General features: G+C 46.0%; 2 protein-coding genes across 4 annotated transcripts in view; one reads left to right on the forward strand and one right to left on the reverse strand.

The window, feature by feature from the left end:
* The first annotated feature begins 4,482 nt into the window (after nt 1-4,482).
* TMEM243 (transmembrane protein 243) lies at nt 4,483-25,964 on the forward strand. 2 transcript variants are annotated; one of them, XM_088833846.1, is made up of 5 exons: nt 4,483-4,624; nt 5,145-5,433; nt 22,891-22,941; nt 23,979-24,083; nt 25,378-25,964. In XM_088833846.1, exons 2-5 carry the CDS (start codon nt 5,356-5,358, stop codon nt 25,498-25,500), a joined length of 357 nt encoding a protein of 118 aa, XP_088689972.1. In that variant the 5' UTR covers nt 4,483-4,624; nt 5,145-5,355; the 3' UTR covers nt 25,501-25,964. The 2 variants fall into 2 exon arrangements, with proteins under 2 accessions (XP_088689972.1, XP_088689975.1); XM_088833849.1 differs by having other exon boundaries at nt 4,487-4,624; nt 5,141-5,433.
* The window catches only part of DMTF1 (cyclin D binding myb like transcription factor 1), a 51,229-nt gene continuing 49,877 nt past the window's right edge, over nt 25,775-27,126 (reverse strand). For both annotated transcript variants that reach the window (XM_088833844.1, XM_055420623.2), the window contains one exon: nt 25,775-27,077. In XM_088833844.1, coding sequence (XP_088689970.1) covers nt 26,968-27,077 — 110 coding nt within the window. In that variant the 3' untranslated portion in view covers nt 25,775-26,967. The remainder of the gene's footprint in view (nt 27,078-27,126) is intronic.

The following is a 27,126-nucleotide window of genomic DNA, read 5'->3' on the forward strand; positions in this document are numbered from 1 at the left end:
CAGGCTGAAATCAAGATTGCTGGGAGAAATATCAATAACCTCAGATATGCAGATGACACTACCCTTATGGCAGAAAGTGAAGAGGAACTCAAAAGCCTCTTGATGAAAGTGAAAGAGGAGAGTGAAAAGGTTGGCTTGAAGCTCAACATTCAGAAAACAAAGATCATGGCATCTGGTCCCATCACTTCATGGGAAATAGATGGAAAAACAGTGGAAACAGTGTCAGACTTTATTTTTTTGGGCTCCAAAATCACTGCGGATGCTGATTGCAGCCATGAAATTAAAAGACGCTTGCTCCTTGGAAGGAAAGTTATGACCAACCTTGATAGTATATTAAAAAGCAGAGACATTACTTTGCCAACCAAGGTCCGTCTAGTCAAGGCAATGGTTTTTCCCGTGGTCATGTATGGATGTGAGAGTTGGACTGTGAAGAAAGTTGATCGCCAAAGAATTAATGCTTTTGAACTGTGGTGTTGGAGAAGACTCTTGAGAGTCCTTTATACTGCAAGGAGATCCAACCAGTCCATTCTAAAGGAGATCAATCCTGGATGTTCATTGGAGGGACTGATGCTAAAGCTGAAACTGCAATACTTTGGCCACCTCATGTGACGAGTTGACTCACTGGAAAAGACTCTGATGCTGGGAAAGGTTGGGGGCGGGAGGAAAAGGGGACGACGGAGAATGAGATGGCTGGATGGCATCACCGACTCTGTGGACATGAGTTTGAGTGTACTCCGGGAGTTGGTGATGGACAGGGAGGCCTGGCGTGCTGTGATTCATGGGGTCGCGGAGAGTTGGACACGACTGAGCGACTGAACTGAACTGAACTGAACTGAAGCTGGAAGAAAGTGAAAACGAGAGAGCAGATCCACTGAGAAGGAGTCAAGAGACCAAAGAATCGGAGACACTTAAGTGACCAAGGGATTTAAAGGGATTGGGGGAGAAGACTTACTAAATGGTCCATCTGGGCCTATTTCAAACGCAATGCCATTCTGGGTGCTGCCAAAGTCCAGAATATTGCATTGGAATGAGTGGCTGAAGCACAATGAAGATCAAGAAATGAGAAGTGATGATAATTGGTTGGATCATCTATGTGGCCAATTTATAAAAATGGAGGTGTATGAAAAAAGCATCTTTCTCACTTCAGTGGGCTTTTGAGTCCCCTGGGGATCTTATTAAAATGCAGATTGTGATTCAGTAGATCTAAGGTAAAGACTGAAGCTCTGCATTTCTAAGAAGTTAGCAGGTAATGCCCTGATTGTGGTCCAGGAACCACACTCTGAGCAGCAAGACACTGGAAAATCCTACCATTGACCTGATACAGGCATAGTGTCTTCTTTATTTAAACAATCTTTTACCTTCCTCAATGACAAACTCTGTGATAAACCTAGACAGCATATTAAAAAGCAGAGACATTACTTTGCCAACAAAAATCCGTCTACTCAAAGCTATGATTTTTCCAGTAGTCATGTATGGATGTGAGAGTTGGACTATAAAGAAAGCTGAGTGCCGAAGAATTGATGCTTTTGAATTGTGGTGCTGGAGAAGACTCTTGAGAGTCCCTTGGACTGCAAGGAAATCCAACCAGTCAATTCTAAAGGAAATCAGTCCTGAATATTCGTGGGAAGGACTGATGCTGAAGCTGAAATTAAAATACTTTGGTAAACTGATTCAAAGAACTGACTCACTGGAAAAGACCCTGATGCTGGGAAAGATTGGAGGTGGGAGGAGAAGGGGACGACAGAGGATGAGATGGTTGGATGGCATCACCGACTCGATGGACAGGAGTTTGAGCAAGCTCCAGGAGTTGGTGATGGATGGGGAAGCCTGGTGTACTACAGTCCATGGGGGTCACAAAGAGTCGGACACGACTGAGCAACTGAACTGAACTGAACCATCCTCAAAGGGGTGGTCCCTAGAAAATGTGTTCTATGTGGTTCCACCTGTTAACTCTTGGGGATGGAGGACTCAGTCTATAATCTGGATTGAGCCCACTGAAATTTCTCATGAGAATCTGAACTCAAAGACAAGACTGAGTCCCCCAAGCAGTGGTGGGCACTGGAGCTATAAGATCCATTTTCCCTGAGTTTAGCACCAAAATCAAACTAAAGCCATTGGTTTATTGAAGTTTTGGGTGAGTAGCAGTCATGAGGAAACTGGGTTTTAGGAAAAGGAATGGAACAGAGGCACAGAAAATTGATGAGACAAGAGAATAAGCAGCTAAAGAGCCAGAGGGTCACTATTCCTGACTCAACCTTCCTCCTCAAATACACCCTACATGAATATCTAGTCTCTCTGGCCTGTCTTCTTGACTCTGCTCTTCACCTTGGCTAATGTATGCTCTTCTTTGGGGGTTTTGATTTAAAAGGCTTCTTGGGGAAGCTTTCCCTGCCACCAGAATAGGGTGAGTGCATCTCCATAGTGTGGGGTTTTCCTGATGGCTCAGTGGTTAAGAATCCACCTGCCAATGCAGGAGATGAAAGCGACACGGGTTTGATCCATGGGTCCGGAAGATCCCCTAGAAAAGGAAATGACAACCCACTCCAGTATTCTTGCTGGGATAATCCTATAGACAGAGGAGAAAGGTGGACTACAATCCATGGGATTGCAAATGTTGCAGGGAGGAAGCCAATTCTGACTCCAGGTTGGAAACTGTTTCTTTAACTTGCCTTTATTATTATAATCATACTCAATGGCTTGTTTAGAGGAACCTGCCCCTCTGCTTTAATGTAAATTAATGTGCCTTTGTTCAGTTCGAGGAGAGATTGTTTGTCTCTGCCCACCTGTGAATAGAAGAGATTAACACACCCCTTCTGAAGGCTGGATATCCCTTTGGAGATGTCTTGCCAAGACTGAAGAACCTTTCACTTTACTTCCCCACTGCCTTTCCCTCTCTGTTCTGCCTTTCGACTTTAGTTCCTCATTGCTTCTTTCTCTCTGATCTATAAAAGAACCTGGCATCCAGACCCCAATAAGATGGCTATTTTGAGGCGCTACTCTGCCATCTTCTCAGTCTGCCGGCTCCCGGATTAAAGTCTCTTCCTTGACACAACACCTCTCTCGGATTCATTGGCCTGTCATGCAGGGAGCAGAGCAAGCTTGGACTCGGTAACAGAGTCAGACATGACTAAGGAAGCATTCAAGCAAGCAACCATTTGGAAACTTACTTGCCAGGTGTCTTAAATATTCTCTACTCAATTGTTTTTTTAAAGGCTGTAGTTATTCTAGTTCCATTTACTATTATCATCTTCACTTTTTACATCGGAAGGAGCTCAAGAGAGGTTAGATACTAGATAACTTTCCCAAGATTACATAGCTTGTAGATGGTGGCATCAAGGTTTGAGGGCAGATATAATCAACCTCAAAGCTTGTGCTATTAGTCACCCCACTGTGTCACATGTCTCTCTGCCACTCCAGCCTCAACACTATGTCCATGACTGTCTCTTGATGACTGTATGACTCTATTTGGTACTGAGCAGGTTCTCAGAAGTATTGTTGAATGAATGTGGCCGCCTGTGAGTGAATAAAATTACTTATTGGGTCAAACGTCTAATAGAACTGGGTGCAAGATTGTGTAGCATTCCTTAGAACAAAAAATTCCGACATAAGAGAAGATCCGTAAAATACAGAGCTGGTAGATCGATATGCTCCATACCTGATTCCACTGCAGCTTTGTGGTTCTTAGTCCATCCCTTATCCCAATCCCTTCTAAACTCTAGAGGGGCCACGTGGAAATTTGTCTTTGATTCTAAGTGTTACAGGGTTACAATGTTCCAACATGCGCTCTCCCTGAACAAACCTAAGTCACAGCTGTCTTCAGTGTAGGAGCTGTAGTGTCCGGGTAACCTAGCGTGGTTGCATTTGTTCCCTAATACTTACAAAGGCTCCCAAATGCAGAGTGACGCTGGGTTGCCTAGGATGCCTGTCCACCTCCGGATCTCCAGCTTCAAACCCCGAAGAGGCTGACATACGACACATTTTTCCTCTGCGGCTACACATACGCTTCTCAGCAGCATCACCAGCAGGATGAGTGGACAAGTCGAAGAAATACCTAAGCGCGGATTACCTCTTGACCGTCTCTGTCCAAGACATAGTTCCCTATCATAGAACAAACCAAACACACAAACATGATAAACAACTAGTTTATCAACCACTCCCTTTCCATCCTAGTGGTGCAAAGATTGGGGTGGTTAAAGCAGGCTGGTTGTTTTTAAGAAGCTTTCAGCCCAGTGCGAGGCTATCTTCCCGAGAGGTGCTCTGCCCACGTGGGTCGCGCAAGCGCTAATTACTAGGAGCCAGAGAAAGCGGGGAACCGGGAGATCCGCTGCCTCGCGGGGAATAAACTGGCACCTCTAGAAATAAAGCTCCGTAGCCAATGCGGCGCCCCGGCGTGCGGGATTGGCCGCCTGGGCCGTGACGTGGCCTGGGCGGGCCGAGTCGGTTTGCGACAGTGGCCGCGGGTCCCGGCCGTGGGAGCGGACCGGGGGCAGCACTCTCGCCCCCGCGCGGCAGGTCTGTCTCTCCCCGACGCCCGGAACCGCATCCCCGCACCGGCGTGGACCGGGACCCGCGCTCTCCAGTGCGGCCAGGACTCCCGAGCGTGCGGGCGGCTGCAGACGCCGAGGTTTGGCCTGCGGGCGCGGGGCGGCTCCGGGAGGGTGGCCCGTCGGTGCGGGGCCGAGGCAGGCTCCCCTTCTTCCGCCGCGAGAGCGCGCCGGCCCGCGGGTGCCGGCAACACCTGAGCGGGGATCCGGGCTGCTCGGCGCGGCCGCGACCTGATCCCGCAGCGCCGCGGGAGGGGCGCGCGGAGCGCTGGGCTCTGCGCCCGCAGCTTCCCCGCTCCGGCCGCGGGGGCTAGAGGGGCGGTGCGGTGCGGAGGTCTGGTAATGCCTTCTCCCGGGAAAACTTTTCCCCGCCTTCGAGCGTGGAGGGATGCGTGCTCACCAGAACGTGTAGAAAGCTCGGGAAATGGTCGTGGCACGGAGCGGCGCGGCGAGGGCGGGGAAGCGGGGAGCCCCGGCCAAGCCGATTTGCATCGCGAGCTGCGGAGACAGCCGGCGGCCCGGGGCGCTGAGACTGGGGGGAGCGGGAGCGGCCGGGCGGGGCGGCCACGCGGTGTTGTTTCCTTTCACTTCCTGAGGCAGCTGCTCACGATGAGGAGGGGAGCGAGGCTCGGGCGGAGCGGCCCAGTCCCGCGGGGCTGAGCGCCCACCCCCGCCGCCGGGACTCCGGCCTCCCTGGGCTCCGGCGATGAGCGCTCTGTGACGGCCGGCGCCGCGAGTCGTAGACCCGGGACTCCGGGAGGCAATGCTGGCTCGGCTTGGAGTGGCTCGGGGACAGTGAAGAAACCCTAAAATGGAGGACTTTTCCACCAGGACCTACGGCACAAGTGGCCTGGACAACAGACCTCTGTTCGGAGAGACATCTGCCAAGGTGAGTGCGGCCCCGGACGCGGGGCCTGAGTGGCGTGTCTGCCCAGCTCCCCGCCCCGGGGACCCGGAGCCCTGCTGGGTCCTTCTGCGGCCCCTGGAGGGCACTTGCAGCAAGATCCCCCTTCATCCCTCTCAAGATACTCGCCTTGACCCTCGGCTCCCTCTTTGGGACAGGGTTGGCCAAGAGCCTTTGAAGATTGAGGATGGAGAAAAGTTCAGAAAGTTCTGGGCTGTTAGGGGCCCTAAATGGGAGTGCGGAAGCCCGCTCCCTGCCTCGCCTTCCAGCCGGGTGGTCAGGGTGTTTGCATATCCGCTGGTCCACCTGGCGTGCTGACTTTCAAGAGGCTTCTGAGGCTTCGGTAAGGGCCCAAGAGTGGTGCTTCTGATTTATGTTTATCTAGAGCCCTTAAGGGTTTACTGCTGAGGCAGCCAAGCAGAGAAAAAGAGGAGAGGCATGAAATTAGGGTTCCTTTGATGGGGCTCCATTCCAGGAAGTGATCAAAGGGTCTCAGACCCATACACATTCTAGTGCCTTATTTCAGGCTTTTAAAAAGTATAATGTTCTCTTACAAGCTTAATCCTGTGATGTCCTGGGCCAGTAATTGAAGAGAGCTAATTTCCTGTCCCCAGCATTAACTTTCTGAGTTGTTTGGGCAAGATTAACCTGTTTTTTTTTTTTTTTTTTTTATTCAGTTAGAAAGTGACACTGGTGATCTTTGACCCCTGACAAAGTACTCTCAGCCTCTCATAGAAAGTAGGGCACATATGAAGTCCAGAGCTTCCTGGGTTTCTCTGCTCAGGCAGGGACCTCTTCAGCAGAAAGTACAGAAAGCTTGTCCAGCCGACAACCTGGGGCATGACCCTGAATTTGGAAGCTTCCAGTCTGCCACGAGACCACTACTTTTTTTTTAACCTCCCTGTGGATTTTGCTTTCTCTTCTCAAAGTGTCTTTACAAGAAAATGTTTTAAGCTTGATGTATAGGAAGATGCTTCTTGTTTATTGTGTGGCTTTTGCATAATCCTAGAATCCAGTAGATATTACTATTTCTGCTAATATTGTTTTTCTTTTATTTCATTTGGTCGAATGGCTTGTGGGATCTTAGTTCCCTGACCAGGGATTGAATTCAGGCTCTCTCTCATCACTGAGGAGTCAACCACTGGACTGCCACGGAATTCCCATCTGCTAACAGGAGAAGGCAATGGCAAGCCACTCCAGTACTCTTGCCTAGAAAATCCCATGGACGGAGGAGCCTGGTGGGCTGCAGTCCGTGGAGTCGCTACAAGTCAGACATGACTGAGCGACTTCACTTTCACACATTGGAGAAGGAAATAGCAACCCACTCCAGTGTTCTTGCCTGGAGACTCCCAGGGACGGGGGGCCTGGTGGACTGCCGTCTGTGGGGGTCACACAGAGTCGGACACGACTGAAGTGACTTAGCAGCAGCAGCAGCAGCAACAGTATTGTGATAGGCCTGGGGGTGGGGGGGTATGGTCCAAGGAATCCAGGTAGATGGGGGAAATATGTAAGTACACATGAGGCAGCTGGATCTGTGCTATGACAGGGCATAGAGGGGGCATATTGGGGGACAGGGGAGAAAGTGATCCTTTTGTGAAGCTTGGGAAGATCTTAGAGGATGGATTCTCCATTCTGAGCATTTGGTAGCCTTCAGCTTTCAGATATGAAGGCCCCTACATTGGGGGTTGACTGGAAGAGGATTTGGGGCCTGGAGAGTAGAGGCAGCTGACTGCTTGAAGGGATCAGGTTGCACATCCCCCCTTTTTATAAAAATGTTTGTTTATTTGACTGTGTGGGGTCTTAGTTGAAGCTCACAGGATCCTTAGCTGGGGCATGTAAACTCTTAGTTGGGGCATGTGGGATCCGTTTCCTGACCAGGGATCAAACCTAGGTCCCCTGCATTGGGAGCACAGAGTCTTAGCCACTGGACTATCCAGTGGCTGCCCAGCTGGCCTGAGAATGAAGAGGTTCAGTCTCTCCTCCACATACCTTGGTGCACAAGGGATTGTGGAGTTCTGGTGATGCAGACCTCTGACCTCCTTTAGCCCCTTAATACTGATGTACATGAATCGATAAGGGACTTATCAATTTATAGAGACACTTAGAAATGTTTTTAGACACTTAGAAATTGATGTTTTCTGACTCTCTTGGGCCTAAGTAGTCAATGACTGTAAGTTTCCCTATTGCCTATGATCCATTTGAAATCCATCCAAGAATTTGACTATTCCAAATATATCTCTGTTTAGCACAGATTTATTTAATCCAAGAGTGTATACTCCCAGCGTTACTTAGGCAGTTTTAGACCTCATAACAATAGGATCAGCTACTCAGAGAAAAAAAAATTAAGAAAAATACGTATTTCCAGATCTCTCAGAATTCCTCCCTTTAGCTTCTTCTGTAGGGCTGACAGGGTGATTGGACACACAGAAATTAAGCAGAATGGAGAAAGGAGAGAGACTTTGGTCTTAGGATAGGAAGAAACATCATGTTTCATATAAATTGTCGTATCTGAGGAAGAAGAGGCATCCATCTTTAATGACGGCAGATGATTTATTTGGGACGTGAGCTGAGCAGGGCACAGGATGGGACCTCAGTAGTGAAAGGACAGCACGTGTTACAGTGGAGCCATTCCCGTGGAGTACAGTCACTGCCAGAGCCGGGTGGCTTCCTGGGGACCTTGGGAAACCGCTGATGGCTGCTGTGTGAGTTTGCTCCCAGCGAGTCCCTGGAAACTGGACACAACAGCCAATTCATTAAAGAACTGTTGCCTTTGAGTAAAAAATCCAGAAAGGGGAAAGCCCACTTCCTGTCCTAAGTCTGACAGATCTTCTGAACTTTTAGTCCTCTTTACTGGCTTTTAATGACTGACCATCGATAGCCTGTCACTTTTAAGTCTAGAAAGGACCAAAGGTTGAGGTCCAGTCTATAACTCTATGGCCAAGATGACTGAAGCCCACAGAGCGGAGTCAGGAGGGAAGTGGTGTTTCCTCAGTGCCAGGCAGCGTGCTCTGCATCCAGCGTCACCTTGTTTGATCCCCCAGTTCCTTTGTGTGATGGATGTTGTCACTCCTTTCACAAGCAGGGAAGCTGAACTACAAAGCTTTCTATGTATTCAGTCACACAACCGGTTTTCCTCTGGCCATGTTTCACGAGTTGACTAGGACAGTAAACATTGACTTTCGCAGTCTGGGTCACATGCTCCAGGAACCACTGTGGGCATTCACATACTTGGCCCTTTCACAGGAAATAGGTGAATTTATATGCCCAAAGTCATGGAGTAAGTGAAAGATACTAGAATCTGCCATAGAACAAGAGATACATGGCCCAGCAGGTCTGGAGCAGTGCCTGCATGGGCAGTCCCTAAAGGAACTTTTGTCTTTACGTACTGTTTTCAGTTATCAAACCCCAGATTTATTCAGTTGTTAGCATGATGTTTAGCAATAACTTTATAGATACAGCCTTGGAGTGAATCGCAAAGCAAAATAGTTCTCTGTTGTTACATAAATGTCTAAGGGATAATAGACAAAAGCAGAGATACTCATTCCTTGATACCTTTGGGATTTTATATTGCTAGGTGGGCTGTCTTAACCCACCCTGGTCTGAATATCCAGGTTCATTTCTCATCTGTTTTTTATTTCATCCCCAGTTCTGGGATGCAGTACATCTCTTTCAGGGAAGGAACAAAGGTGGCACAAATGATATGATAATATGATGTGTCTGAGGTTTCAGAGCATGTGCTGTTGCTTAGTATTTTCTGAATTTTGAGCACTACCCCAGTAGAAATATAAGGTGAAGCATGTAGGAGATTTTAAATGTCCTAATAGCCATATATCTGAAAAGTGTAAACAGATGCAGTTAATTTCAGTAATATACTTTATTTCCATATGGACAGGGAGGCCTGGCGTGCTGTGATTCATGGGGTCGCAAAGAGTCGGACACGACTGAGCGACTGAACTGAACTGAACTGAAAAGACTGTCATTTCAGTCCGTACTCAATGTGAAAAGTGGAGAGATTTTGCCATCCTCTTTTTGTACTAAGCCTTTGTAATCCAGCGTGCATTTTCACTTAGAGCCATCTCAGTTTGGACTAGCTGCGTTTCGGGTGCGCAGTAATCACGCAGAGCTGGTACTTCGGACAGTGCAGTTCCAAAGCGAGTGAATTTTCAGTCATGGTAGTTCCGTAGTCTTGTTTGTGAAACATTTTCCTTTACTGCGGGACTTCTCAGAACCTTTTGTGTGCTCATTTTCACTGAGTAGCTGGAGAAGGGGGATGGTACATAGTGCTCTTTTGGTGGCTGGCCTCTTATCACTGGCACAGTCAGTGCCTTGCTGGAGTCTTACCCTGCATGCCTCCACCCACAGCAGATTTGAACTGAGTGTCTACAGAACTCCCTTCCGGAAATGGCACTCTAGGAATCTGTTCCTTGCTCCTCCCTTCCTAGTATGAACTATACCCTGGAGATATCGTCCCTCTCTTGTCCACAGCTGCCTGTAAAAGTTTCCTGTGGGCCATCTTTCTGTCTGGGAAATGAAATGCTTTGAGTTATCCTCAGGGCTTGTGAGTTGATGTTGATTTCCTGATTTGCAGGCTGGCTGCAGAATCATCTGAAATCAGTTTTAGCCAGTGGATCGGTGAACCTAGGGGAAGAAGGAGGATGGTTCTGTCTGGGGTGGAAGGTAAACTCGCCTCCCACAGCCAGTGCAGTGGGCCAGAGTGGGAGGGTGGTAGCAGGGAAGGGAGAGGTAAGTGAAAATACACACTGGATTACAAAGGCTTAGTACAAAAAAAAAGATGGCAAAATCTCTCCACTTTCCATATTGAGTATGTACTGAAATGACAGTATTTTAGATGTATGGAAGTAAAGTATATTACTGAAATTAGCTGCATTCCCTCCATGGAATGCAGTGAAAGCCAGTTCCTGGACCAGCCTCTTCTGTTGGTTTTCACTAATAATAAATGTTTCATCCTCTAAGAAGGGTGGTGACCATTCTGTCCTTTTGTTCCTACTTGGATGTGATGTAAGAAGAGTGAGTGACACTGGAGGAAGGCGCCTACACTGGACTCATCATCATATGGAGGGCCTCTCCATGTAGGGAGCAAGTTAGTGGGTCCCGAGGCTCAGATCTTTGGTACCAAAGCAAAAAGTTCCATGTTCTATTGCATATTCCTGAATCCTTACCTCCCCTCCCTGCAAAAGGAGTCAAAAAACAAAAAGTGAAAAACAGGTCTTTTGATGACCTGTAGTCGAATTCAGACAGTTCAGAGTTGGAGCATTTGACTTTGCAAGTAATTGTGTTAAGGTTAGAGTGCTCCTTCTTGCCTTTTGCGGGGTGGGGGTGAGGGTTGCTGCTTCCTTAAGGACACAGCTGTGGTTAGGAGTGTTGGGTCTGCCTGCTGCCCCTCCCCCTGCCCAGAGCCCCAGGGCCTTAGCCTCTCTCCCAGTGATTCTCTGAGCGCACCTGTCTCCTCTCCCTCAAAGTGGAGCTGGTCTCTCCCAGGACAGTCCCTGTGGCTCTCACCCAGCCTGCCAAACCACTTTTAGTTCCTATTTCTTGTGCTAGAGAGATGGTTCCAGATGATAGATGCCAGGACTGTTTTTCTTTCCTACTATAAAGTTTTATATCTCCCAACGCTGGACCAGAGAACTGGAAGGTTTCTGAGGGATGGGCTCAGGCGATTATATGTTGAGAAAGTTCTTCCAGCGATGCTGGTACACAAGGCGGCTGCCAGCCCTGGTCTTATCTGTGCTCTGTGATGCCTGGTCTGGGCTGGCCCTCTCCTTGGGCCTCTTTCTGTGCATGAGCTGCCTCCCTGCTCTCGGTAAATGCTCTTCTACTTCTGTAGCACGCTCTCGTCTCCAAATACCTAAATCCTGGTTAGACTGATTTCCCACCTTAGAGCCTTCCTTTCTGCCCAGCCTACATCCATGCTTCTCTCCTATGAGCCTGGTGGTCAGAGATGCCTCCTGGTATTCACTGCTTGTGCTGTGAGGGGTTCGTGTAGGTCTTGCGTTCCTGGCCAGAGTCTACACTCCTTGAGGGTAGCAGCCAATTGCTTTATTTCTCCAGCCTTTTTAGCACTTGGCACAATGCCTTACCTAGTTCTGGATTTTGTGTATTTTTTGTTGTTGTTGAAGTATAGTTGATGTGCAATATTATGTGAGTTGCAGGTATGCAATAGAGAGATTTACCATTTTTATTTGTTTTTTTAAAAAAAATGTTAACTTATTTAGTTGGCTGTGCGAGGTCTTAGTTACAGCATACAGGATCTAGTTCTCTGCTCAGGGTTGGAGCCCTGGCCCTCCTGCATTGGGAGTGCGGAGTCTTAGCCACTGGACCACCAGGGAAGTCCTGAAATTTAGTTTTAAAGGTTATATTCCATTAATAGTAATTGTAAAGTATTTGCTGTATTCCCCATGTTTTACAATATATCCCTTATTTTATCCTAATAGTTTGTGAGTCTTCATCCCCTGCGCCTGTCTTGCCCCTCCTTCCTTCCCTTTCCCCACTGGTAAGTGCTGGTTCGTTCTCTGTCTGTGTCTGCTTCTTGTTATGTTCTTAGATATGTTAAGTTTTTGGGACCTCCTGAACCATCAGCAGAAGTTGGGGGCTGGTGTTCAGAAACCTGGGGTGCTGGGCACCAACAGGCTCTTGTGCAGTTAAGGGCATCACTCTCTCGTCTCCTTGCTGAGCTTCATTAAAGAGCCCATAAACATAACACAGTACTGTGTAAAAACTTAAACTGAGGCCTGGTCTCTCGGAAGCTGGTGGTTTGCTGGGTTTTTCTTTCCACAGACAAGGTTTCCGCAGATCTGTGGTAACAGACTGGGTCTACTGAATTAGTCTTTTTTTTTTTTCTTAGGTTCAGTCCATAGTTTGTGTGTAAGTATAATGACCAGGGGGCTTCCCTGGTGGCCCAGTGGTGAAGAACCCACCTGCCAATGCAGGAGACACACAAGACGTGGGTTTGATTCCTGGGCCTGGAATTCCCTTGCAGCAGGAAATGGCAACCCATTACAGTGTTCTTGTCTGGAAAATTCCATGGACGGAGGAGCCTGTTGGGCTATAGTCCACAGGGTCGCAAAGAGTTGGACACGACTGAATGACTGAGCACCCATAAGGACCATATTTTCTGTGTTGCCATGGAGACACTTGGGTTGACAAACTTAAGTGTCCCTGTGGGGATGATGGAATGCATTTGAAACTGGGCTGCTCTTGAAAGGGGGGCTAGGCTCTGGGGCCCACTCAACTCACACTTTGAGGACCTAATTCCATTGGTGAATGACACCCCATTAGACGTGGTGGAAATAATACTAATAGCATGTGAGCAGCCGTTTACTGACTCTTGTAAATGTCACTCTGTTCTAGGGCTTTACTGTAATATATCTGAATCTTTATGGGATCCCTGCATGTTAGACTATTGTACAAATATGGAAACTTTGGCTTCAGCATTCCATAATGTACCTGAGGTCATAGGCAGGCATGTGGCAGGAGAAAACACAGATATTGGGTCTGTCATGGTCCTGACGTCCTAGCCCTTGTTCTTGGTCTCCCAGTTCTGGAGGTCAGAGCACATAAAGACCTGGCATTTCTGGGACTTCCTTGGTGGTCCAGTGGTTTGGGCTATATGCTTTCAATTCTTGGGGGGGTGGGGTACAGGTTCTGTCAGTGATCTGGAAAATGAGATCCCACATGCTGTGTGGTGAGGCTAAAAAACAGAAGAAGAAATTTAAAAAGGACCTAGCACTTCCTATGGTATCAGCGCTAGGGATCATTTTGTCCCCTAAATATGTGGAGTAGGTTTGTTTTCTATTTTTACTGTGATCTCATTTCCTTAAGTGATGCTTCAATGAAAATAATATTTCAAGTACGCCTCACCGTGAGGAGAATCTGGCAGGAAGGGTATCACAGAAATATTCACAAGTGAAAGATGCTTCAGAATGTGAATCTGTGAAATAGGGGACATGTTGCAAGGCATCCATAATATCTGCTTTCTCTAGAAGGTCCTGAGGCAGAAGTGGGCATTCAGAGCTATAGGCAGCTGTGGAGGAACTTGGTGTGTTTGAGACGGTGCTCAGAGCATGGCGAGTGTGGGTGTGTGAGAGTCTCATAAGCTTTCCTCACGTGCCCCTGGGGTTCTCTCTAAAGCCTGGGGACAGCAGCCCTGTGATCGGAGCTCCCCATTTCCCAGAGTTATCTGGGGAGGCTGTCTAGCCCCTGGCTTCACCCCAGGGATGCTGGTTGCCTCGGCCACAGCTTTGGGGGATGCTCCTGTCTCCTCAGGACCATGCAGCTCTGGGGGCTCTGAGGAGACCCACCGGCAGGGCCTGACTTTTCTTCCTTCCACCAAACCCAAAGCTCCTTCCACATGTCAGGCCCTCTCAGCGTCTCTGTCCCTACATGGCTGCCCCTGGGGCTTTTGACTGGGCCACTGCAACAGCTTTCCTGACAAGATGTTTTCCACTGCGACTTGGAAGAAGAAAAGGAAAATCATTTCTGAGAAGGCCTTTTGTTTCTGATATCAGGACACTGAGCTGTGATGAGAAATGTAAACCTTTGCACGTGGAATTGCAGGATGTGGCCCTTGGGGCCTGAATCCCTCAGTCCTAGGTAACAGTGGGAGGGAGTGTGGGCTCCTGGTGTGTTTAATGCATGGTGACTGGATTGCTTTTCTCCTCTCTCCCTCACAAGAAAAGATGATCGCTCTTCTGGGATCTGAGGGTCTTGTGAGCCAGGAGGACTGACATGGGGTGGAGCCCTGTGATGACAGGAGGCATAGAGTTCCAGGGAGCACGGAAGAAGGGGAGATTTATTCCACTGGGCATCAGGACAAAGGACTTTTGGTTCTTAGGCCCAGGAGCGCGAGTCAGATTTGACAGGAGGAGGTGACTGGGAATCCCAAGCAGGAGGTCCAGCCGGGTTGAAGGGGTGGGAGCAGGAAAATGCCAGAAAGGGGAGGGACCTGAGTGTCCCATTGTAAGCAGATTCTGGAACTTGGAGTTGCCATGTGAAGTCCACTTTTCTTCTGGAGGCTGTCAGTGGTCCTGTGCGTGTGTCATGTGTGCTTCGATACAAGTTAGTTGTGTGCATACTGTGTCCCAGGGTGTGCTGTGTGCTACAGTGTATCTTTTCTTTAATTTTATCTTTTGCTTCACAGGGTCTTTGCTGTGGTGCATAGGCTTAGTAGTTGTAGCACGTGGCCTCAGTGGCCCTACGGCCTGTGGGGTCTTAAGTTCCCTGACTAGGGATTGAATCTGCATCCTCTGCATTGGCAGGCAGCTTCTTGACCACTGGGCCCCCAGGGACGTCCCAGAGCACGTGTGTACTACATGGAGGGAGAAGGGCGCTGCCCAAGTCCTTGTTCCTCCCTCTCTTCTCCCTGTTCAGCTTCAGTCATCCTAGCCTTCTTTGTTTTCTTCCAGTGTCCAAGCTCACACCTGCCTCAGGGCCCTTGAAAGTGCTATACTGCCTCGTTTGCAGTACACATCTTCCAGATCCTTGGGGGTCTCGTTTCTTTTTCTTAAAAAGGTCCCCTGCTCAAACAGGAGGATTCCTTGATCTTCTTTTTTAAAAATAGCCCCCCAGCTCCACCCTGATCACTCTTCACTTAGCCTGTTTTAATTCCTTCCTGACTTCCTCACACTTAGCATGTAAAAAGGGTGGAGAATGGATGCTGAACATCAGAATGGAGAGCAGGATGGGCAGAAGGTTCTTCTGATGTTGGAGGAGTTGAGATTTGGGGGCCACAAGGTGGACTCCACAAGGGAGATTCAGCACAGAGAGAAGGACAGAGGTAACTAATAAGACCAGGGTTGGCAGAGGAGCCAGCTGCCCCGCAGCCCTCTTCAGGCTGGAGGAATCGGGTGTCCTCTTTCTTTTGGTGTCTTTTATAAGGATCTCTGCTGATGGACAGGCTTCAAGAGTGAGATTGTAAACGTGAGATGAGGTGGAGCTTCAAGCCGCTTCCTGGAGAGAGACAGGGACAATCAACCCGAAATGAAAGGCCATGAAAATACAGCGAAGGCCCAGCTGTGAACAAGTGAACTTGTAGTAAACCAGTTAGTTTGTTCTTTCAGCTAATATTTGAATATCTCATATATGCTCGGAATATATAAAAGGGAAATGACCTGCATCCCCGCCCACTGGTGCGGTGGCACTTCTGTACAGTTAGAGGAACGTTCTCTCCACCCTGGGTGGTGGCAGCTCCCACAGCCACATGGCTTGGCTTGGTCTGGGTTAGACAGAGCTGCTCCCTCCTCTGGGTGGGCACTGGCCCACGGAGGGGCGCACAGTTTGGAGAGGGCACCATGGAGCTGGAAGTCAGCCATGGGTAGTGGCCCAGAGCCTGGCTGTGAACAAGGGGGACATGGCCCTCAGCCTCCCAGGCCTTACGGTGTGGAGGAGGAGACAGACGAGTAAACAGTTACAGGTAGGATTGTTGAGAGGCTCCACAGTCAGGCTTAGCCCCAGAACCTGGAAGTGATTGTGGGGTTTGGGGGTGATTCAGGACTGGATTGCCACAGCATGGGGAGCAGGGGGGCTCTGGATGCTCAAACTGCTGATTGCATGGTCTGGTCAGGGCTTCAGTGACACAGATTGGGAGTGACCTAGTTGGTGGATGCAGATGAAGACTAGGCTCAGGGGCAGTGGAGGAGAGGGCTGGAGGAGAGGGATTTGGTGGAGCAGGTGCCGAAATAACTATGAAGAGGAAGGGAAGAAGTTGGCATGAGACTGCCAGGGCCATGCATCTTAAAAATAGAGGATGCTTTTGTCTATCTGCTTCCCAGATGGCTCAGTGGTAAAGAATCCGCCTGCCAATGCAGGAGATGCAGGACACAGGAGTTCCATCCCTGGGTCAGGAAGACCCACTGAAGGAGGAAATGGCCACCCATTCCAGTGTTCTTGCCTGGAAATCCCATGGACCGAGGAGTCTGGCTGGCTACAGTCCATGTAGTCGCAGAGAGTCACACACGACTGAAGCGACTTAGCACGTGTGCAGTCCCATTCATGAGGGCTCAGGCCTCGTGACTTTCATACCTCACAGAGGCCCCACCTCCTCCTGTTGTCACATTAGCCATTAGGATTTCAACCTATGAATTTTAGGGGGGACACAAACATTCGGAACATAGTCAAGGATATTACTGAAATTGCCATCTCTCTCCAGCTCGGGAAGTAGGACGTGCCCCGTCCCGCCTCCTTCCTGGCCCGGTGGACCTGGGGAGTCTGTGGGTGGCACAGGCTCTGTTGGGTGGAAAGTTGAAGGACAGAGGCTGCAAGGGAGATCCAGGGCTCATGAGCACTTCCTGTGTCCAGCTTGGCTCACATGGAACAGGCTTTGGTGGGTGTGAGGGGTGCAGATGGAGCTGGAGTGCACCGGGGGAGGGATGGGGTCTGTGGGCCGCCCGTGGTGATCTGCGGAGGACTTGCGTGAAGTTGCAGAGAAAGGGGGAGGTGACGCACATGTGGGATTCTTAGCCTTCCCTCCCTCCACCCCCTCCATCCAGAGGATGTCAGGGAATGTTCTCCTGGCATTGTCCATCCAGGGTTTTCCTTGCCCTCAAGGGGCTTTCTGTGGCTTCTCCCTGGGAGTGCAAGGGAGCATGGCATGCGGACCAGTTCCTGGGCAGGAGTTGCTGTCGTGCCTCTGAAACCATGTCCCGTGCTGCTCTGGCAGGAGATGAGTGACCAGGCTTTTATCCTCAGGCTTAGGAAGCCTGGACCTGGAGGCGCCCGAGGCTCACTCCTGGCATTTCCATGGGGTCGCCGACATCTGGCCCAGGAGTCAGCATGAGGGTTCGGCCCCCGTAGCTGGGGAGAGCCTGACCTTGTGGGCTGCAGGGCCAGCCTGTGGCTTCTATGGTGCGGCTGTGTGTCTGTCCTACAGCAGCGACTGGAAGCTGGGGTTTCTGATGAGTCAGGCCCCGGCTGAGTGTCCTCTCCTGGTGAGAGGCTCTAAGGAAAATGCCATCAGCCACTTCTGTTGATGATTCTATTCTTTAAACATCATTCACAGGACACTGGCTGGCAGTGTGCCAGGCTCCAGGCTACCTTCCTACCTTCGTGGTTAATAAACTGCCAGTCCTAATGGAGGAGGTGACAGGCAATAAATACAGAAGTGTCACATGTGGACCGTGTGACCCGGGAGACCTGAGACAGTGACAGCTCCCATCCTGAGGGGTGCCCGAGGAAGCTGTCTGGATGGGAGTTACAGTGGAGGCGATGTTTGAGTTGAGCTGTGAAGGAAGAGCAGTTAAATTGGTGTGTGGCATTTCAGCCGTCCCACTTCTTACCCCGCAGCTCACTCTTCTGGGGACATTATGCCTTCAGCTATTTTTCCGTGTCAATAAGAGAAATAATTGTGTATGGAGTAGATGTGCTTTCTGCATCTGGGTACCCCTGCAACACTCTCCTTAGACCCGGGAGAAGCTTGCCTCTTCTCATCGTGCAGCGTGCTTACTGTCATCAGTGAGAGCTTTGAAATCCACTGGACTACTTTCTTGGCTTCTTGGAATCTTAGAACTAACATTTGAACTTAGAAGTTTTCTTCAGTCAGATATATATATATTTTTTGGCTGTGCCACTTGACTTGTGCAATCTTAGATCCCTGACCAGGAATTGAACCTGGGCCCTTGGCAGTGAGAGCTCGGAGTCCTAACCACCAGGGAAGTCCCATAGTCAGATTTTTTTCCTCATAAATCCTTTTACTCCTTCTTTCTACTCCCCAAATCCCTTTAGAAATTTTGCCTTAAACTTTTTTTTATTGTTGCTCAAATGGGTTATGGTTTTGCTAAGATAGCACAGGCTTCAGGCCCATTTTGGAATAAGGCAAAGCATAAATTACTGTGGCAATGGAAGCATGATTTTACCTGTCAGCATTCTGAGCAGTGTTTTGGGTTGCTGAGGACAAAGGCTGGCTTTTGGTTATTTGGGATGTTCCCAGAACCTTACCACCTGAGCACTTTAAGTGAATTTCGGGTTCTCCGTTTTCTATCAGGATGCTGGTTAATGAGTGACCAAGGAATCTGGGGGGCTCCTGTGCTTTTTGATTGCTGAGGGATAGGCCTTCTCCTCTGGCCTGGGTGCTGTCTAAAGCTGATGACCCAAAACCATAAATGGTAACACTGGAAAGGACCAGGTATCAGCCCAGTCCTCTCACTTGATAGACCCAAATGGGTTAAGGGGTCCTTTTGAAGACATCTGGCTAGCCAGTGAGATGAGAACATTGGTCTCAACTCTCATTTCAGGACCACCACATACATGCCTAAGGATTCTTAGACCTTTTGATTTGCCTATTAGCCTTGCATTTTGCAGAGAGCTTTGGGGAGGAGACTTTCGCCACTACCTGGCTGTATGACCTTGGGCAAATAGGTTTGATTGAACCAGTTCCCACTGGTAAATGGAGATAGCATATTCCTTACTGCTGCACAGAGCTACCTTGTCTCACCGCAGGTACAGACACTGCAGCCACAGCAATCTTTCTCTTCTTCATTATTTCAAAGGAAGATGTGCCTCTTGGACTTGGGCTGCTGTCTCCACCTGTGCATCGCAGCTGTTTCTTCCCTGTCATGACGTTTGCTCTCCCGGGGTCTCTGTGGAGTCCCTTCATCCTGAGATACGACGTAGAAGATACTTTTTTTCCAGCTTTATTGAGATAACTGAGATAATGTTTAAGTGAATAAATAAGTGACTTAAGAGTCTGCCAGGCTGCTCTGTTCATGGAATTCTCCAGGCAAGAATACTGGAGTGGGTTGCCGTTTCCTTCTCCAAGAGATCTTCCTGACCCAGAGATCAAACCTGTCTCCTGCATTACCACTGAGACACCAGGGAAGCCCAATATATGCAGAGTCCCAGTCAAAACTATACTATGTATGTTTGTATATTGTTATGTTTATGTGCTCATAAATTCATACATATGAGTTAAGACAGTCTCTTTGGCCTGTTGCTGAGTAGATGTCTGAGGAAGGGCTGTGCTGGGCTGTGCTTGGTCAAGCTCAGTTGTGTCCAACTGTGCCTCATGAACTGTAGCCCGCCAGACTCCTCTGTCCATGAGGATTCTCTAGGCAGTAGGTTGCCATGCCCTCCTCCAGGGGATCTTCCCAACCCAGGGATTGAACCCAGTTCTCTAGCATTGCAGGCGGATTCTTTACTGTCTGAGCCATGAGGGAGGCCCCTGAGAGAAGGGAAGACACCCTGTCCTGTCATCTCTGTGGGTAAAGAGCAGGGCTGATTATGATCCTGCTGAACTTTCTTGGGGAGTGAAAATAAGTAACAGTATAAAGTGTAAAGATCTGGTACGGAGAATGGTTTTGTTAGATGGAAATACATCAATAATAAAACTGAGTAAGATACAGAGCTAGTTTTTGTGAGAAATAGAGTAGCTGAGTTAATAGAAACTAGCTTTTAATATGGAGATAACCTGAATTTCAATTCATTCCATAAACAGTAAACTTAAATGCAATATTCCCTTTTCTTCATGCACTCTGTTCTGACTTGGAACATATTAGCCCTAACACTGCCCTTGGAAATGTGAATTAAGGGCAATTTAATTATTCTCTATTGTTCTATCTTTGGAGACTGGGAGGGTGGGGGGAGCTGCTAAAGTCCTGAAAAATCATCTCTGGGCTTAGGGTCTCTTCCCTAAGATTTGAACTTAGCAATGTTCAAAATGGTTTAGATTCCAAACTTTACAGCTATGCACACAGATCATGTGAGGCTCTTGTTAAAATGTAGATTCTGATTCAGTAGGTCTGGGGCAAAGCCTGAGATTCCACATTTCTTACAGGCTCTCTTATGAGACCAGTGCTGCAGGGCCAGAGCACTCTGCATAGCAAGAATTTAGACTGAAGTGGGAGGTCTTCCAAAGTTAACTCTGCTGTTTCTTTGGCCTGCATTCAAGATTACTTCAATAGCCGAAGGCCTGAAGCCAAGATCTTGGCTTGGAGAAAGGAGACTGTGAGAAATAGTTGTGCTATAATATATTCTGAATACTTTGTCCCATCTTGGGAGTCCTAGTTGTTCAAGTCAATCGGTTGTGTCCAACTCTTTGTGACACCATGGACTGCAGCACACCAGGTTTCCCTGTCCTTCACCATCTCCCAAGTTTGCTCAAACTCATGTCCACTGAGTCCCAGAGAGACTGCATTTTAATGATTGAATACCTGATATTCATGAAGATGAGTTGGGATTCTAGACAGTAGATTGTCTAGAAGGCAAATAGGGAAGTAGTCATTAAAGTTTAGATGTATTTTCATGAATGACTGAAACCAGTTAGGCTTCTATGGTTAAGTTCACCAATCTAAAACAATCACTTATGAGGAAATCTTCATTCCTGAAAGATAAACACTTTACTGTAGTACTGTTGTACTTTGCTAATAGTCTTGTTCTTTGCAACTTGTTCTCTTTGTCTAGGAATTCCCCGGTGGCTCAGATGTAAAGAATCTGCCTGCAGTAGATGTGGGTTGGATCCTGGGTCAGGAAGATCCCCTGGAGAAGGGAATGGCAATCCACTCCAGTATTCTTGCCTGGAGAATCCCATGGACAGAGGAAAACTGGCAGGCAGTCCATGAGGTCACAAAGAGTTGGATACAACTGAGTAACTAACACAGCAATCTTTGTCTAGACCAGCAGTTATATGCTATGCTGCTGTTTCTGTGAAAAGTAGAAATGGAATCTACTCTGTTGCATTGAATCCTGTTTCCATTACTTATTGGTACTGAGATTTGGGGCAAGCTCTCAATTTCCCTGAGGTTGTGTTTCCAGTTGTAAAACAGTCGTGCTAGCCTTTCATCCCGGTATTTTTTAGAAGATACACAGAAGCTTCTGGCATAGCTGCCATCTGTTCACCATTAGACCCCCTCTTCTCGCTGTTTTGATCCTGGTTGCCAAACCTGCTGTACCATTTGGAGAATAGGGATTCTTGGTGGCTGTCTCTCACCTGAACCTCTTCAGTGGCTTCTTTCTGTTGGTAAAAGCTCTTGTGACACATACAGACCTTTAAGAATCCCTGGAGTTTATAAGGAGATAGGAGCAAATATTCTTTACTTCTTAGAATAGACCAGAGTTTAGTTGAAACTTTTTCACAAGGTAGAAACAGTGGGGTTCTCATAAATGGGTTGTCTGTAAACACATTTTATGTTAACTACACATCTGCTTTGTGCAGGACTAATAGTGATCAGTACTTTATCCCTGGGTCACTTTCTTAACAAGATGTTCTAGTTTCACTCTTGCGTGTGCAGTGTGGTCTTCTCTAGCTGATAAGATCTGTTCCAAGTCCTTAGGTTTGGTCAGGGTATGGCTGGAGTTCAGTTTCCTTTGTTCTGTGTGACATTTAAATTGCAGTGGCCTTGGTCTGGAGTGTGAGGTCAGACACCCTGGAGAGAACGCTTGGCTTTGCTCCGCTCTTTCCTCCCAGCTTTGCCTGCCCTACTCTTTGGGTTCTTATCTTTAGAAGCACTCAACTGTGTGCAAGTTCCTGCGCCCTTCCTATCTTAGAGCTTTTGGTTATTGACTGTTCATATTCCATATCCTGCTGATCTTAAAGTGCTCAGACGTTACCAACACAGTCTTTAAAACTGATTCATTTCAGACTTCAGCTTGGACTTCTCCAAATTAAGATTACTTGATATTCTCATTGGCCATAAAGTAGTACTTCCCAATCAGGTCTTAAACCCTTACCACTTCATTCTGTAAGGTCTGTGAATAAGTGCTATCAACCTAATATACATATTAGTACATACTATTTTTATAATATTACTTTACTTTTCAGTTCCTTTACCTGAAACCATTCCTTAACCAGTGACCCTGATGTAGATATCCTATTTCAAGTTGATTCTAACTTGCTGTCTGACTTTAGGCAAATAGTTTAACTGCACTCACTGAACCAAAATTTACCTTAACCAGTAAAATGGGGATTGGATTAGATCAGTTTCTCAAAGCATTCTTTGGAGTTGGTCGGGGCAGGAATGGGTATAACAAGAGATCTCGATAGGTAGAAACCCCAGGCTCCTCATTCAGGTGATTCTTAAGATTAATGAAAAAGGATACCATCTGTATCACAAACAGGCTGAAACTCATGATGGGAAGAGGCATCATCTAAGTCTGGTTCCTGACTGTTTTCACCAAGGATCTGGGCTGGCCACCCCCACGCTCCTGTCCCTTTTGCTTCCGCTCATACTGTTCCCAGCAGCAAAAGTAGATTATTTGTAAGCCTCCCTTTCCCATCTTCAAAAGGCCCTAATGTAAAAATGCCATGTCCTTTTAAAGAAACTTTCTCTAAGCAGTTGTCCAGCTTGCCCAAACACCTTTCTTTACCCTGGTGGCTCAGTACAGTGTGCCTTTCTGGCAGTTATTTGTGTGAAGCTCAGAGGGGTGGTGTCTTGCATTGTGTCTTTCTAAAATGCCATGAGTTTATCATACGGCTAAAGAACTCTCTTTCTTTTTCAGGATCGAATCATCAATTTAGTTGTTGGCAGCTTAACATCTTTATTGATCCTAGTAAGTATCTTTGTGTGTCAGCCAGGGTCTTAGCCAAAGTTTTGAAAACCTTAATACTGCAGTTCAACTCTCCAGAAAAAAAATAAAACACTTAAGGGGCCAGTACATGAACATGTGGAATATTCCAACTGTAGTTAAATTAATGCTTTCAGTCTTACTAACACTTGAATAAAACTGCATTTGCGATGAGTGGAGTAGCTAGTTGATTTCCACTCTCACCCCCTAGTTGAATGTGAAATAGCACAAATCAAATAAACTTGGTTTTCTGGGTTTGCCTATCAGTTTGTAGTATGTGAGTGGCTACTAGTAACTCCCGTCTGTATGTAACCCACAGCTCTGCTAGTATCTTTACATTTATTTTGTTCCTAAAGTATGTTCATTATCCTTTGGTTTTAAAAGATTATTTTAATTTCTCATTCTGTATACTACAGCTTGGTGCTATCAAAATAAAGCTACATTTCCCAGTCTGAGAATGACCTTTCTTTGGCACGTTTTTATTAAATCTAAGAATTTTAGTGAAGTCACTTTCTATGACTTCTTCATAAAAAGAATGGGTAACGTTATACTTAAGGTAGAAAGAGAACTATAGGGTATTAGAAACCTATTTTTTAGTATTTTTCATGTTAAGCAAAAACAGTTTTGGATATATTTTTTTTTTGCTGGTATACTCAAAATAACAATAAGGTTAGAACTTTCCCCAGTACAGTCATTAATCCTGGGGAATGATGTTTAAATGCTTTCTAATTTTTGTTGATGATGAGGTTTATTTTGAGGTTAGCTAGTTTTATTGCTTCATGGTGGTTTGTCTTTCATAGAGGAGGAGGTTGGGAAGATTAAGTGGAAATACTAAAAGGAATAACACAATTGAAAAGATTTACGTATTTTATTAAACACTAACATTCTAGAAGACAAACCTGGTGGTAGATAAGATGCCATTTCACCATTTGGAGCATTTTATAATGTTACTTTGCCTAGATGCCAGTCTAACCAAGTCTTGGAATTACTCCTGAGGCCTAACACACTTTCTTTTCATACAGGTAACGCTGATCAGTGCTTTCGTTTTCCCTCAACTACCTCCAAAACCGCTGAATATATTTTTTGCTGTCTGCATCTCTTTGAGTAGTATCACTGCCTGCATACTTGTGAGTACTACTGAAAATATAAATTCAGTATCTTTGAGGGCTGATGGTTGCAGTGCCTGGAAATCTGTATGAAAAGGTTTCTCTAATTATACACCACTCCCTCTCCCCCAAAGGATGTCACAATTCTCATTGTTAAAATCCCAGGGTATTTTTTTTTTTTTTTGAATTTGTGTCCTTTTCTCCTAAATCCCAAAGTTGTAACCTTGTAACCCTAAAAGGCAACTTTGTTCCCTTGATACAAAAAAAAAAAAAAAAGACTTAGGTCACCAAAGATATGATGTGATTTAATTTAATTCATCTGCCTTCAAGGACTACATACAAAGCCCAACAGTCTTTGGGAAATGTTATTACTCCTCTAATAAATTACAAAACTAGTCTATTTTAATCTTTGAGTATTATCTCCCCAAATGAAAGTAATTAACACCAAAACCTCTTGAGAAACCTAAAGCTACAGTTGTATGTTTTTCACAAGAATGTTCAGTTTTTATAGTACTACTAAGAAGCCTTTCTGTTACGTAAAGAAACAAAGACAGTAGCCAATCCTCAGTTGGGTATTTGCCAAGTCATCATTAGTTGGTGGCTGTTTCATTTCCTTTGAGGAAAGGCAGAACCAAAACCCTTAAACATAATTGTTTTGACTCACATAGGGCTTAAATCATGAATAATAATGTGCTTATCTGAGTTAAAATTAAACCTGGGGACATTTCCCAGTTTCAAATTCACTGACTGTTACATTTCTTTGACCTGAGGGAAGGAGTGGCCCCTAGGACTTTGAGAGCCTGGGGAACAAATCTCCCAGAGCTGCTTCTCTCCCACTCCCAGCTTAGAGCTGGAAGTGGCTGACAGTGATCTGTAATGCATGTGTAAAGCTCCGGTTTTGCTGGCGATTTGAATCAGTTAAAGGAATTTAAAAGTTGTCCTCCCTTCCAGTACTTTAAAAAGCTGTACCTTTTACTCATAATTAAAATATCTCTGGAAGATAGATATATATTCTTGGATGATTTACCAAATGATTGGTGGACTCTTGGTTTAAACACTGAACAAAGTTAACTGAGAAAGCAGGAATAAAGTATGATTTTGGATATAAACTCAGCTGGTACTACTTGAATTACAAAGAATAAAATTCTGGCTGCCTTTGCCTCATTTAGGGGGAAAAGTATATATGGATGAACTTGGTCACAGTGGAAAAGAATTAGTTGTATTTTAAATTTTTAATATTCAGCCCAGTGCTATTATTTCTATTTAATTCTATTACTTCTATTTAATTCTATTTATTTAATTCTTCTTCTTTTAGATCTACTGGTATCGACAAGGAGATTTAGAACCGAAATTTAGAAACCTTATTTACTATATCTTATTTTCTATCATCATGTTATGTATATGTGCGAATCTGTACTTCCATGATGTGGGAAAGTGAGGCTGCCAAGAGATACACTCACCAGGTCTCTTCAAAGCAATACATTTGGACTTTGAGCTGGATAAGGTATGCTGAAGAGTCTCCTGCAAAAGTCTGATACATGATTTTCATGTTAATTGTAAATCTAAATTCCCTCTTGCAGGGAAGACATATCCTAAATCACTTTGCTTTTTCTTTAAGGAGCCGATGTTGCACTTAAACATTACCCCTTAAAGCACAAGTCATTTTCACTTTTGAAATTTTTTATATAAAGTAATTGCATGGCGCAAGGCTATGTAACAATCTTGCATTTTAAGACAAATATTCTTTTATTTCTGTTAAACTGAATATACAATTATTGTTCCCTAGGCAACCAACTTTTGCTTATAACTACAATTTCACGTTAACAAAACACAGACGGTGAAAAGACAACTTTGATTGTGTAGATCTAATTACAATAATAAATAAAATAATTTATACAAGTTTTTTTTTTTAAACTTTTTCTATAGGGGTCATATTCATTAAAGCCCTAGAGGCTAATTTTGGCTTAACTTTCTCTAGTATAGGAATGACTCTTGGTTTGTTTCCTTTCATTAAAGAAGCAAATTTTGTGTTTTTAAATTGCCTGAGAGGGAGAGAAGTTATATCAAACCCCCACCAGTTAATGCACTAAGTGAACGGCAAACTCTGATACTTTGCTATTTCCTGGGTAATTTACATAGCAAAACATGTAATAAAAGGTCATGGTACAGGATAGGCAACTTCCTTTCCCATTTAGTTTTACTTCAAAGTGCTAACTTTGTAAACTGGTGACAGTGGGTTCTGAGAGTTGAAAATGCTTAGCTTCTGGTGAATTTTGTTTTATTACTCTCATCCATATTCCCTTTAACAAGTAAATAAAAAAAAAAAAAACCTGTAGTGAATTTTCTAAACTCTTCTCATTACCCAGCCCAAATCAGCTCCCACTGCCAGCAATGGGTAAACCCAAATAACCCCCACACAATCACCTCAAGTCTCAAACTACTAGAAGATATCTCTGTGCAGAAGGTCACTGGGAAGCTCTAGAGCATGTTAATGTGACTTCTGTGAAATATAAACAGGCCTACTTGAGACTGGACAGAGTGCCATGTCTGATCTGTAGAGATGAATATTACTGCTTTTAAAACAGTAGCTAAGCTTTGGCGATTTTAAAATTCTCTCAGCTAAAGTGAATCAAATTCCCTGCTGACAAGAAACACTAATCACTGGGATCTCTGCAGTTAAGACCTTAGTGCTCCACTCAACTACACACTGTTGTAAGACTAGACCTCAGATGATATATTTAAAGAGGTAAAAAGTCATAGCAGCAACACTGTATGTGGCTTGAGCACTATAGCTATTCAAAAGCCAGAGGAATGGTAAATTAAGCCTCTTGGGGGTTGCTCCTATTTCTTTGGAGATATAATGAACAGTGTGGCTTTGCCTGAATGGCTTGTTTCTAAGAATTACCTAATGACAGTGTACCAAATCCTCAACATCTTTTGAGTCTTCTGAGACAGGACTGCCCAGAGATGATCCAATGATGTTTGATTCTTCTCGATGATGCTGGAGTATGGGATCTGTAATGAGATAAGTTTCAAGTTGATCCTCAATGTGTATATATCGTCT

The sequence above is a fragment of the Moschus berezovskii genome, chromosome 3 (assembly GCF_049115385.1).
Source record: "Moschus berezovskii isolate FMDL1 chromosome 3, NW_MosBer_1.0, whole genome shotgun sequence".
NCBI classification, from domain to species: domain Eukaryota; kingdom Metazoa; phylum Chordata; class Mammalia; order Artiodactyla; family Moschidae; genus Moschus; species Moschus berezovskii.